Source organism: Rhinolophus sinicus, linkage group LG02 (assembly GCF_036562045.2).
Source record: "Rhinolophus sinicus isolate RSC01 linkage group LG02, ASM3656204v1, whole genome shotgun sequence".
Taxonomy (NCBI): Eukaryota; Metazoa; Chordata; class Mammalia; order Chiroptera; family Rhinolophidae; genus Rhinolophus; species Rhinolophus sinicus.
Window position 1 is genome coordinate 83,558,714 of NC_133752.1, and position 15,078 is coordinate 83,573,791.

General features: G+C 34.1%; 1 protein-coding gene across 1 annotated transcript in view; it reads right to left on the reverse strand.

Moving 5' to 3' along the window:
* The window catches only part of CCDC7 (coiled-coil domain containing 7), a 159,940-nt gene that overhangs the window by 70,830 nt on the left and 74,032 nt on the right, over positions 1–15,078 (reverse strand). The window contains exons 14-15 of the mRNA XM_074324828.1: positions 13,627–13,848; positions 5,985–6,022 (exon numbers count right to left, since the gene is read on the reverse strand). Coding sequence (XP_074180929.1) covers positions 5,985–6,022; positions 13,627–13,848 — 260 coding nt within the window. The remainder of the gene's footprint in view (positions 1–5,984; positions 6,023–13,626; positions 13,849–15,078) is intronic.

Here is a 15,078-nt window from a genome sequence, read left to right on the forward strand (position 1 = left end):
TTAAATGGAAGCTCCTACATTGAAAAGAGTTCCAGGCATCACAAAAATGAGTTTGAACTTTATATCTGCCATATTCTTCAAACAAGTGGGATTATAGGTATTTATAAGGAAAGTTTTGCCGATTGGATCCTTTGGCAACAATACTTGAAGTTATTTCTCAGTTCCTGGATCTTTGAACTCAATGATTTCTTCCTACTACTGAATGACACATGCCCTTTGAGCAGTGACTACTAGCCTATTACTGGGCCCTAACGGGACAGATTTTTTCACTTTTCAACCCAACAATCTTGTCCCATAATGGGTCTTCTCTAAACGAAAATCCATAAGGTGATACAACCTCAGGAAAATTCTATTGAAAAGGGGAGAGAGCACATCTAATCAAGAGCCAATACTGGTCCTTAAGACCTTAGCCAAATTCATGGTCGCACATTCACTGGGCAGAGATACACCCCTGCAGTTTTAACCAAACCATTGACTTAGTAAGGTCCTTGTCTGCTAGATTTGCCACCTCCCAAGAAAACATGAATCACTGATGGAACAGCCCCTCTTGAAGGTCATAAAATTTAATGGAGTGCTGCATTCGCCCACCAGAATGATGGTAAGGTGTTAAGATCCCATGGAATTGAACATTTTTCAAAATTGGGTGAATTTCAGGCATTGTTCATGGCCATAGGGTACACTCCCCTTAGACTGAAGTGTAGTTTTACAAACACTCATGAGCCATTGCTAATGGCTTAGTTATATGGTCAGGCCATTGGGCCACCCAGGACAAAAATTAAATACACACACTTTTCTGAGACACCTCTGCCCAAGGAAATAGATCCAACTTAGTAACAAATTCTATCCTTATTTTTCATATGAATATGCCTATAAGAAAACACTAAATCCAAAGGAAAACATCTGGTATGAAAAAGCCAGGCAAGAATGTGTGACCATCATCTCTACTATAGCCTTGGGTCCCTGTTCAAATCCATCCACCATGAAGGCATGGGATATCTAATAAGGACTTCATTTAAAACATACATAAACTACTGTTGCCCATCAAGCCTAGTCTAGTTGCCACCTAGGCCAGACAATTTAAAACAACTTCCACAGTGCTTCTTGGTCCAGCTTTCCCTGGTTATTTATCAGTGATAGCCTGCCATACTCACCAAGGGCCCCTCTGCACTGACTGAACTCCAAAGCACTATGAAATTAGGGAATAAGTGAAAAGATTATTTGACCTCAGTACATGGGAAGACACAACCTATTGCTCATTTAAAAGATGAGCATTGTCTTTGCATCAGATGGTCTGCAGACATCCTCTTCTGATCCTGCAGGTGACTTATGATGGCAAAATAATAACTTTGAGGTCTCTGAACTTATCTCCTCAGAAAAATGATAATCTGGCGCATCTCCAGGGAGGAACAACAGATCTCAGTTTGTCAGGTAGGAACACGCCTGACCCTGGGAAATGGTTGGAAGTGGAATGTCATAAGGGCAATGACAAATAAATTTCTCTTTTTTGATTGCAGATATTGAACAGACATTCCCAAACAGCCTTCTTTGCTGTCCAGGAAGTCGAGCTTGCAATGTGAATTTATTAGGATGCATGCTCTACACCCTCACCTAACCCAACTGGGCACCTTACTGACATCCTTCTCCCGGCAATACTGTGGAAACTGTTATGTTCAGGACGAGGTGCTAGCCAGAGCTAATAGACTTATATTAATGGGACTCCAAGACTAAGAGGTGGACTGAGGAGACACAATCTTTGTTTTTAGATGGCCCTAGTGGCCATCATCCTTCCCACTTTTGGTAGTTTGGAAAAGCTGGCTCACCAGGATGTTCAGTGGAAAAAAATAGTTCTCACTCATAGCAGGTATGTCACTGTACCAAGTACCTACTCCCCCAGTTGCTCTCTTTTTCTAACAAGGCCCTTGCCCCAACCAGGAATCTCTCACTCTTACATGGTTGAGTAGGTGTTCCCTATCTTTACTCAATTCCCATGCAATTTTGTAAAGTGTTATGTGAGGAGGAAGTCTCTCTGAGGAGTACTTCCTCCTTGTGAATCCAGCTATGCTCAGTCCAAGCACATCTCTCTACAGAATAATGAATGATAGCTCGGGGGATATTGTGCCCTCTATTATTCCTTAGTTTGTAAGATTTCCTTTATGAAATATACCTTATGCCTACAATTTGGGTCACTAGTAATATGTTCCTTGTATAACAGTTAACTGAGAAAATTATGAAATTTCCTCTAGAGTTTTTAATAATAGGGTAAATTTCCATTTGTAGAAGTTTATTCTGGTAAAAATTGGAAAGAGAAAATAATAGTTTTTTGTTTCACAGTTATATAATCCTTTTCCATGATAGATAATACCTTTCTTGACCACCCAATCTAAGATATCCTTTCCTGTGACTCTATCAGAAAGGGAGTTTTCTTGTCTTCATTTACTTCATTACTCTCTAAAATTATCTTGTTCATTTATTTTCACTTGTCAATTCCCCTATTTCCCACTGTAATGTAAACACCACAAGAGAACAGACCTAATTTGTATTATTTATCGGTAAAACCCAATGCCCAGAAGATTACCTGGCATATGAAGGTGACAAAAATATTTGTTGAATGAATGATTTTAGTGAATAAATGAATGAGTAAATGTAACAGATAATCATCTAATCTATGGAGAAGAAATGGACACATATTAATATACTTCTTTTGTACTGATGTTTTGCTTTATAACAAACTTAACTAGTATTGGAAGAAAAAGTCTTGAAAATGGGGGTTTAGAAAGAAGTAGGTTGGATGTGTAACTCTTAAAAATAAAACACCATGAAATAGTTTTACATTTTCATATCTAAAAGGTGTGAATTTCAATACTGTAAATCATTAAGAACAGCTAACAACACGTATGATGTGAAACACTAAATTATTAATATCAATTGTGCTTGACTAAAAATTTGCAACTAACTGATTCCCTAAACCAAAATAAATTGCCAAATGTTGTAAAATTCAAAAATGTGTACTTTATTGTAAGCAATACCACGTGTCTGCTCAGGTGGGATCTCCTTACTTCGTTCCCATCCACTCTCTGAAGGTTTGGGAGACTTTTCCAAAGTATTTCAGAAATTCTATTAGGATCTAAGAAGTAACCCAAAATGAAGTTTGATGAAATAATATTCTGCCATGTGCTTAACACTTTGAATTTTTTATTATATTTAGCAATATTCAACCTAAATCTCTTAAGGGCAATTATATAAAACCCATCAAGTCAAGCTGAAACAACCTATTTCATATCATATCCTCCATTATTCTCCTCAGTCTAGATTCCAAAACAATAACTACTGGCCTTTCCCTGACACATTGTGTAGATTCTAAACACACTTCTTTTTTACATCAACTCTTTAGTCCACATGTAACACCTTTCCCTCATATTCCCCTGTTAAAATCCAACCCAACTGTCTTTCTTAAATTAAATGCTATGTTATTCTCAATCCAGCCAGAAACAACTTTTCCTCCTTTTTGAAGCAGCTTTTTGGTGACTTTGTATAGAATGCATCTTCTGCATTATGTTATATTTATTTTTGCACGTCTTGTCTACCTTACCCAAATGTTACTGTGTTGAGGGCAAGAACCATATAGTTGTCATCTTTAAACTCCCCATAATATCTAGCACCGTGCATTGCCCAGCATGAATACTCGGGCCATATTTTTTATCTGAACTAAATTGAATTGAAATTAATTGAAATAATTTTCCTCCTGAAATTAGGCAACATTATACAAATAACATTTCTAGAAAAGGAGCCATTTAAGAGGAATTATTTGATACCCATTCTACAATCCTTTTTCCGCATTTGATATCCTATATTCCCTATCATTCTTAGTCTGCTGTTTCCCATCCAACCCTTCTTCCTTTCTTCCACTTCCCATTATCACTCTTAACTGTAACTTATCAGCCAAGTAGAATAGGGACTGTCAGGAGCACTAACTCACAGTAACACTATCACAACCACTCTTCAAGATTTTTCCAGAAGCTCATGGAAAGTAATTGAGACTGCCTTACTATGTCTTCATAGAGACTAAAGATTCTTTTTAAAACACTTTTGTTTAAGCCAATGTTTCTACTTTCTGAGGTTCACCAAATATATAAAGGGTCTATCAAATTCATTAGCAGCAACTAAATGTTCCATATTAAAACAACTTATATGGGGCTGGCTCAGGCAGTGGCTCAGGCAGTTAGAGCTCCATGCTCCTAACTCCGAAGACTGCCAGTTCGATTCCCACATGGGCCAGTGGGCTCTCAACCACAAGGTTGCCAGTTCAATTCCTCGAGTCCTGCAAGGGATGGTGGGCTCCGCCCCCTGCAACGAAGATTGAACACAGCACCTTGAGCTGAGCTGCCGCTGAGCTCCCAGATGGCTCAGTTGGTTGGAGCTTGCCCTCTCAACCACAAGGTTGCCGATTCAACTCCCGCAAGGGATGGTGGGCTGTGCCCCCTGCAACTAGCAACGGCAACGGCAACTGGACCTGGAGCTGAGCTGCGCCCTCCACAACTAAGACTGAAAGAACAACAACTTGACTTGGAAAAAAGTCCTGGAAGTACACATTGTTCTCCAATAAAGTCCTGTTCTCCTTCCCTAATAAAAACACCTTGGGGGGAAAAAATTATTAAAAAAAAAAAAAAAAAAAAAAAACTTATATGAAGAGTTATCATTTCATGTTCTTCATGGTGATAAATTATTAGCTTTTTAGCACTTTCAAACCTGTATTTCCCCATATTTCATGGAAAACCTATAGTAATATGCCATGCTGTACCATAATTTCACATAAATATAAGGCTATCATGCTTTATTTGTTTCTATTTCTACACATTTCGTAAGCTGGTTAAGTTCCATTAACAAAGATAAATATTAATAGTTTTTCTTATACCTTCTCAAATATTCATAATACTAACAATTCATATTTATAATGTAAAGGAATGAAGGATGAGAAATCTACCCATGATAAGTTTACAAAGCAACAAGTAAATAAGCCAATATTTAATTTTCTCAAGATATTAAAAACATATGCTTTTAACAATATAATCACAACAGACATTAAAAATGGATGTTTTCAAAACTTCTGGTTATTAATCATTACATTTATTACCTAATTCTTGCTAATTCATCTGGGTCTGCAATCCAAATATATTAAAAATAGTAATGGAGCCAAGAAATGCATACTGCTAGGTAATTCTTTCCTCTTTTCTGTGCAGCAATCAAGCCAAAATTTTACATGTCAAGCTGTGTATAATTAAGGAATAAGTGCCTCATGTACATTGAATTTGAATTTTCAATAATTAAAGTCAATGACTAAAAGGAAACACACAGTTTATTCTCATTGGAGAATAAACAACCTCTTACAGACAGAATTTAATTTACTGTTCCACTAATATATCTGGCTCAGGCTTTCAATTTCTTGACTGGTTTGAGAATAGCTCTATGAATCAATCATAATATGTTAATCAAACAGTCTCACTAGTGAAAACTATGGGATTTAATTGGATGAATCAATTCAATTACTTATATGCATGCATATGTATTTATGTGCGATTCAGCAAAAATGAAAGGCAGAAAAACTTTTAAATGACTTGTTTTATGTACTGAGGTCATGCTTCTGAAGGATGGTAATTACCTTCAAAATAAGGGTTGGTTTCTCATTATCTACGAATTCAATTGCTGTTGTGGGGCGGGGGAAATATGGGTTTGTACGCTAGATTGGTCCTTAACTTAAATTTTTCTTTTAAAATTTTTTATTTTGACAGCATCCAAAACCATCAATCTTTAACAGTATCTAAAGTTTCATTCTATTTAAAATTAGTTTCAAAGATAAGAGTTAATATTGTAAGCAAAGATGTGAATCAAGAACTTTTGTGATACTGATTTTAGAATGGCTATTTTTACCATTTAGTTATGTAAACTGATAAAGATTAGAAAAAGAATAATCAATTTAAACATTTTACCTGTTTTCAATGGGGCTTCCATTGTGGACAACTGAGATCTGTGATAAAGATAATACTAAATTTAAATATACCAAATATGCACATAATGTGTTTACATTAAATCATTTCAAAAATATTATTCAAAGCACTTTCTTAAATGTCAATTTTGTAAGATCAAGGACTCAAAAAAATTAAGAAATTACTATATTTGGCATTATGAGACATTGTAGAAAACGAATTGCTACCAATACTATATTTCTAAATGAGAGTAAAGAGGGTTTTATATGTAGTAAATAAAAATTATTTTAAACTTATCTATTACGTAATATTTAATCTTTTTATATTATTTTTGAAGCATTTATACTTCAAATGCCAATAGTATACTAGTATGGTAGTACTAACATATTGTATACTAATACAGTAGTACTTCTTTTTAATTTACAAATTTTTAAAGTGTATTGAGAATGCATTCTCAAAATGCATTTATTTGATGTGTGATCAAAAGTGTCAGGAAACCAGAGAGAGTATAATTTTATTCAATAACTTACCCTTGGAAAGATAGCTATTTCCTATAGCATAAATGTTGATTCTAGATTTTTATCTCAGGTCTGACTTTTACTTAACTCAGTTTCTTTTATACAGCGATTAGCTGGCTTTATCCTTACCCACCTGTGGCAAAGATTTCTAGATGTTCACAAGATTAATTTTCTTTTCTTCTTAGTCACATCACTAGTCCACCTTTCTAAGCACTTCCTGCACTTAAATGTGGCAAATGAAATAAGAGATAATGACAAGCACCACTTCCAGCCTGGTCCATGAAAATGACTGATGTTTGGTCTTCCATGTTCTTTTCTGGTAGAAAGATGTCTATGCCCAGCATGGTCCAGGAAGCCAACTGTAAGATGGCAAAGCTTCCACATGCCAGGATACATAAATGACCCTGTAGAGCATAATCCCTAACACAAATAATGACCCTAGACTACCTGGGACCATACATATGAGAAATAAGTTTCTGCTGTGTGTGAGCCATTATACATTTTGGACCTATATGTCACAAGAGTTAGCCAACATAGTAACAAATATAACACCACATTATTCATATGACTTATGTAAATCACTAGGACAGAACTAAATGATGATACAACCTAACATTCACACAGTGCTTCACAATATACAGAAGCAGTTCATTAACATTGTCTCATTTTACCCTAACGGTATTTTTATAAAATATTATCATCCTCAATTAATGGTTTTATAGAAAATGATGTTTAGTTCCTCACACATAGAAATAGGTCTTACCCTTCCCTCTATTTTAAAATAGTATTTACTCCAGTAAACAACTTTAAAAACAGATACAAAAACATGCTGCCTATAAGAGACCCACTTCAGATCAAAAGACACAGACAGACTGAAAGTAAAGGGATAGAAAAAGATATATCATGCAAAATGGGAACAAAGAAAATCTGGAGTAGCAATATTTATGTCATACAAAATAGACTTTAAAACAAAGACTATTGAAAAAAGACAAAGAAAGGGCCAGCCCGGTGGCTCAGGAAGTTGGAGCTCCGTGCTCCTAATTCCAAAGGCTGCCGGTTCGATTCCCACATGGGCCAGTGGGCTCTCAACCACAAGGTTGCCGGTTCAACTCCTCGAGTTTCACAACGGATGGTGGGCAGTGCCCCCTGCAACTAAGATTGAACACGGCACCTTGAGCTGAGCTGCTGCTGACCTCCTGGATGGCTCAGTTGGTTGGAGCGCGTCCTCTCAACCACAAGGTTGTGGGTTCAACTCCTGCCAGGGATGGTGGGCTGCGTCCCCTGCAACTAGCAACGGCAACTGGACCTGGAGCTGAGTGGCGCCCTCCACAACTAAGACTGAAAGTACAACAACTTGAAGCTGAACGGCACCCTCCACAACTAAGATTGAAAGGACAACAACTTAACTTGGAAAAAAATGTCCTGAAAGTACACACTGTTCCCCAATAAAGTCCTGTTCCCCTTCCTCAATTAAAAAAAATAAAAAGACAAAGAAAGACACTAAATAATCATAAAGGGGTCAATCCAACAGGAGGATATAACCAGTGCAAACATTTAGGCACCCAACATAGAAGGACCTAAATATATAAAGCAAATGTTGACAGACATAAAAGGAGAGATCTACAATAATACTGTCATAGTACGGGATTTTAACACCCCATTGACATCAATAAATTTTCCAGACAGTAAATCAACAAGGAAACAGTGGCCTTATATAACATTAGGTGAGATTAATTTAACTAATATTTTTAGAATATTTTATGCCAAAGCAGCAGAATGTACATTCTTTTCAAGTACACATGGAACATTTTCCAGGAAAGAATACATGTTGGGCCACTAAACAAGTCTCAACAAATTTAAGATTGAAATATCAAGCATATACTCCAAACACAATGGTATAAAACTAGAAATCAAGTACAAGAAAAAAAGTGAAAAACATACAAATACATGAAAGCTAAATAACATAGTACTAAATAATGAATGGGTCAACAGCAAGATAAAGGAAGAAATAAAGAGCTACCTTGAGAAAAATGAAAATGAAAACACAACAACCCTAAATCTATTGGACACAGTGAAAGCAGTCCTAAGAGGTAAATTCATAGCATTACAGGCCTATCTCAAGCAAGAAGAAAAATCTCAAAGAATCTAACCTTATACTTAAGGAATTAAAAAAGAACAACAATCAAACCCCAAAGTGAGTAGAAGAAAATAATAAAGATCAGAGCAGAAATAAATGAAACAGTCTTTAAAAAAAATACAAAAGGTCAATGAAACCATGAGTTAGTTCTTTGAAAAGATAAACAGAATTGATAAACTTTAACCAGACTAATCAGGAAAAAAGAGACAGGACCCAAATAAATAAAATCAGAAATGAAAGAGAAGTGACAACAGACAGCATAGAAATACAAAGGAATATAAGAAAATACTATGAACAATTATATGCCAACATATTGGACAACCAGCAAGAGATGGATAAATGCCTAGAAACATGCAATCTTCCAAGGTTTAATCAAGAAGAAAGAGAAAATATGAATAGAACAACAACTACTAACAAAAGTGAATCATTAATAAAAAATTCCTTACAAACCAAAGTACTGGACCTGATGGCTTCATAGGTGAATTTTACCAAACATTCAAAGAATATATAATACCTATCCTTTTCAAACTATTCCAAAAATTTCAACAGGGAAGGCTCCCAAGCTCATTTTACAAGGCCAGAATCACCCTGATTCCAAAACCAGACAAGGACATGACAAAAAAAGAGAAAAGTATAGGCAATACTGCTGATGAACATAAATGCAAAAATCCTCAACAAAATCTTAGCAAACCGAATTCAGAAATACAATAAAAAGATCATACTCTATGACCAAGAGGGATTTATTCCTAGGATACAAGGTTGGTTCAATATCCACAAAACAATTAAGGTGATACACCATGTAAACAAAATAAAACATAAAAATCATATGATCCTATCAATAGATGTAGAAAAAGCACTTAACAAAATCCAACTTGGACTTACGATAAAAACTCTCAGCAAAGTGGGAATTAATCAACATAGTACTGGAAGTCCTAGTCACAGTATTCAGGCAAGAAAAATTAAAAAAAAGGCATCCAAATTAAAAAGGAACGAGTAAACCTGTCATTATTTGTAGATAACATGACACTATATAGAGAGAACTCTAAAGACTCCACCAAAAAGCTATTAGAACTAATAAATGAATTCAATAAAGTAGTAGGATACCAGTTAATACGCAGAAATCAGTTGCATTTTTATACACAAAAAATAAATTATCAGAAAGAGAAATTTAGAAAACATTTCCATTTATAATGCATCAAAAAATACCTAGAAATAAATTTTACCTAGGAAGTGAAAAGCCTGTACTTGGAAAACTACAGACAGCAAAAAAAGAAATTGAAGAAGATACAAATATAATAAATGGAAGCATATGGATATGGATAGAAAGAATCATTAAATTGTCCATACTTCAAAACAATCCCTATCAAATGCAATCCCTATCAAAATACCAATGGCATTTTTCACAGAACTAGAACCAATAATCCTAAAATTTATATGGAACTACAAAAGATCCCGAATAGCCAAAGCAATATTGAGAAAGAAGAAAAAAGTTGGAGATACCATACTACTTGATATCAAACTATTCTACAAGGCTATAATAATCAATACAGCATGGCATTAGCATAAATGCAAACAATAGAATAGAATATAGAACTCAGAAATAAACCCACACCTATATGGTCAATTAACCTATGAAAAAGGAGGCAAGACTATACAGTGGGCTAAAGACAGTCCCTACATTAGTGGTTTGGGGAAATGGACAGAATCTGGATCATTTTCTTACACCATATATGAGAATAAACTGAAAATAGATTAAAGACTTAAATGTAAATCCCCAAACCATAAAATTCTTAGTAGAAAATATAGGCAGTATTCTTTTACATAACTCATAGTAATATTTTTTTTTTGGACTATATCTCTTTGGGCAAGGGAAACAAAAGAAAAATGAACAAATTGGACTACATAAAATTAAACAGTTTTTGCACAGCAAAGGAAACCATCGAACAAAACAGCTTATTGAATGGGATAATGTATTCACCAATGATACACCTGATAAGGGGTTAATATCCAAAATATATAAGAACATATACAGACAACATAACACCAAAAAAGCAAACAGTTCGATTAAAAACTGGAAGAGAACCTGAGCAGACATTTCCCCAAAGAGGACATAGAGATGGCCAACAGACATATAAAAAGATGTTCAACATCACTAATCATGAGGCAAATGCAAATCACAGCTACAATGATACACCACCTCACGCCTGTCAGATTGGCTATCATCAATAAATCAACAAACTAGTGCTGGCAAGGGGTGGAGAAAAGGGAACCCTTGTGCATTGTTGGTAGGATTATAAGTTGGTGCAGCCCCTATTGAAAACAGTATGGAGGTTCCTCAAAAAAGTTAAAAATAGAACTACTATATGACCCAGAAATTTAACTTCTAGGCATTTATCTGAAGAAACCCAAAACAAAACTCGAAAAAGACATTTCCACCCCTATGTTCACTGCAGCACTATTTACAATAGCCAAAAATATGGAAAGAATCTAAGTGTTCATTGATAGATGAATGGATAATGATGTGGCATATATACATGTACAATGGAATATTACTTAGTCATAAAAGGATGAAATCTTGCCATTTGGAACAACATGGATGGACCTAGAGGGTATTATGCTAAGTGTAATAACTCTGACAGAAAAAGACAAATACCACATACTTTCACTTATATGTGGAATCTTAAAAACAAAATAAATGAACAAACGAAAAAAAAATAAACTCATAGATACAGAGAACATTTTGACGGTTGCCAGATGGGAGTGGGGTTGGGAGGATGGGTGAAAGGAGGAAGAGATTAAGAAGCACAAATTCCCAGGGCAGCCGGTTGGCTCAGTAGTTAGAGTGCAGTGCTCATAACACCAAGGTCACCAGATCGATTCCCACATGGGCCCGTGAGCTGCACCCTCCACAACTAAATTGAAGAAAAACAAGGACTTGACTTAGAGCTGAGTTGTGCCCCCACAACCAGATTGAAAAAACGACTTGACATGGAGTTGATGGGTCCTGGAAAAACACACTGTTCCCCCAATATTCCCAATTAAAAAAAAATTAAAAGTAGTAAAATAAAAGGAAGGAGCACTATATACAAAGAAATGAAAAATCATACAAACCAAAACAGGTACAAAAACAAAATATAACTACTTTTTTTCTTGTTTATATTTTTCCACCTTTATATTGACATATTAACATTGTATAAGTTTCAGGTATACAATGTGATGATTGGATATACATATATAGTGAAATTTTTACCACAATAAGGTTAGTTAACTTGTAATTGTCTCACATAATTACTATTTTGTTTTTGTATGATGAGAAAATTAAAGCTGTATTCTCATAGTAACTTTTGAATATACACTACAATATTGTTAATTGTAGTGGTCATGCCGTACCTTAGGTCTCCAGAACTTAATCATCTTGTAACTGAAATTTGTACCCTTTGAGAAGCATCTCCCCATTTTTTTCCAACCCTCAGCCCCTATCAACCACCATTCTACTCTCTGTTTCTATGAGTTGAACATTTTTAAATTCCATATACAAGTGAGATCATACAACATTTGTCTTTCTCCGCTGATTTATTTTAATTATAAATGAGGGATGGCCCTCAAGGTTCATCCATGTTGTTGCACGGCAGGATTTCCTACATTTTAATGGTTGAATAAAATTCCATTGTGTGTGTGTGTGTGCATCACATCACATTTTCACCCATTCATCCACTGATAGACACTTAAGTTGTTTTCATGTCTTGGCTATTGTGCATCATGCTGCAATGAATATAAAAGTACAGACATCACTTTGAGATCTAGTTTTCATTTCATTTGCTTATTCCCAGATTTGTGAATATTGGAATATACAGTAGTTCAGTTTCTAATTTTTTCTGAAACCTCATTACTGTTTTCCATGGTGGCTGCACCAATTTACATTCTCACTGAAATTTCACTTGGGTTCCTTTTCCACCACATCTTCAGCAGCATTTGTTCTCTTTTGTCCTTTTGATAACAGCCATTCTAACAGGTCTGAAGTAACAACCTCATTGTGAGTGTTTTTTTAATTGAATTACAATTGCCATACAAAGTAATATTAGTTTCAGGTATATAACGTAATGATTTGACATTTGTATATACCGATGTAATAATCACCACAATAAGTCTAATCGCCATCCACCACCATACAAAGTTACAATTTTTTTCTTGCAGCAACATAAATGGACTTTGATGGTATTATGTTATATGAAATAAGTCACACAGAGAAAGACAAATACTGTATGATCTCAGGTACATGTGGAATCTAAAAAAAATTAAACTCATAGATACAGAAAACAGATCGGTAGTTGCCACTGATGGGGGTTAAGGATGGGCAAAATGGGTGAAGGAAGTAAAAATGTACAAAATTCCAGTTATAAAGTCAATAAGTCCAGGGGAAGTAATGTACAACATGGTTATTATAGTTAATAATACTGTATTGTGCATTTGAAAGCTTCTAGGAAAGTAAAATCTTCAAAGTTCTCATTATAAGAAAAACAATTCTATAACTAGGTATTGTGACAGATGTTAACCAGGCATATTGTGTTGAAAATTTTGCAAAATATACAAATGTCATACCATTATGTTGTACACCCGAAACTAATATAATGTATGTCAAATCTATCTCAATATATATATACAGCAAAAATAAATAAATAAATAAATAAATAAATAAATAAATAAATAAGAAATTATTTTATATCTGACAAGTCTGTATTGGCACAACTATCCTGAAAATGAAATTCAAAATTTGGATGCCTAAAAAAAAAATCAGCAACAAAATCAATGCATATTTAATGTGTAGATTTGTATTCAAAATAACAACGAATATACCCAGAAGATAAAAGGCAATAATCCAAGCAAAAAAGGGGCATAGAGATTTTTTAAATAATATCTAAAATAAATAATAATATAAAAGATTAAGCTGTTACAGCACATATTACTGTCTTTATTTTGGTTATTTCCTTACCTGCGGATGTTCTTGGATTTTACCCTTTGTATCTTGTCCACTTGAATCTACAACTTGTGCTTTTTTTGTTTCTTTTTCCATTGGTATATATTTTAAATCTTCACCTTTAATTTCTATTTTACTAACAGTCCTTTCCATTGTGGTGTGGGTCATCTCCTCACTTTTAAGTAACTCTCCTTGATTTAGGAAATGCTTTAATTGAAGCTTAGCTGTTTCAGCTTCCTGTGTTTTAGAAAGTAACCATTATCAAGCATTATTTCTGTGACATTTTCCTGCCAATATTACAACATTCAGGAATCTGCAAATATTCATTCCTATATTACTTCTCAACTTCATTTTTACTGAGTTAGAAGAACCTAAGTTAAACCACTGATATAATCCATAGTTTAATAGATCCTCAAAATTAAAAACTATGATGGAATCTGTTCCAATGAAAGGACTATTTTTATACCCAAGAGGTTCTCCTGCTGTTATTTTTTTAAAGGATGTAATTAGTATACAACCACAGTAAAAGGTATACATTATACAAAGTGCTGGATTGTAACCAGAATGGCATCTATCATAACAAATAATAAAAGAAAATGTGTAAATAATTTACTCCTTCTAGAATAAAATTTTTCTTTAAAATATTATTTTCTATGAAAGAATATATAGATCAACAAAATAAAATTCACAAATAACCTCACTATAAACAAAAAACTCACTGTTAACATTTTGATGTATATCTTTTTAAAATATTTCTAAATATAACTACTGTACATATATATTTTTAATTTTTACCTATTGAATCATACTATACATACACAATATGACTTTTCATTATGTAATGTCATAGATATGTGTCCATGACAATAAATAAACATCTAAATGAGAATAGCTAACAGAAGTACATTTAATAACATACCTTAATTTATTTAGCAAATTTCTTATCAATGGCCATATTGGTAATTGAACATTTTTTTTTTTGGTTTTATTATAAATTAAAGTTTATTGGGGTGACAATGGTTAGTAAAGTTACAAGGTTTCAAGTGTACAATTCTGTAATGCATTATCTATATGTCACATTGTGTATTCACCACCCAGTCAGTATAAAAAATTTTATATTATACATAGTTGAACAAAATCTCTGTACACTTTTTTCTTCTTTACACTAATTTTTCACAACTGAAACTGTTCAATGAAAAGTATATGTCTTTCCAACACTTTGTTAGAGACAAAGACAAACATTTCATAATGCTAAAGGTGACAATACATCAAGAAGATACAACACTTATTAATGTAAATGTTCCCAATCAGGGAGAACCAAAATATATAAAGCAGCTACTAACAGAACAAGAGGGAGAAACTAACAAAAACACAATTATAGTAGGGGGCCTAAATATCCCATTGACAGCCATAGATAGATCATCCCAACAGAAAATCAATAAGGAAACCTCAGCCTTAAATGACACA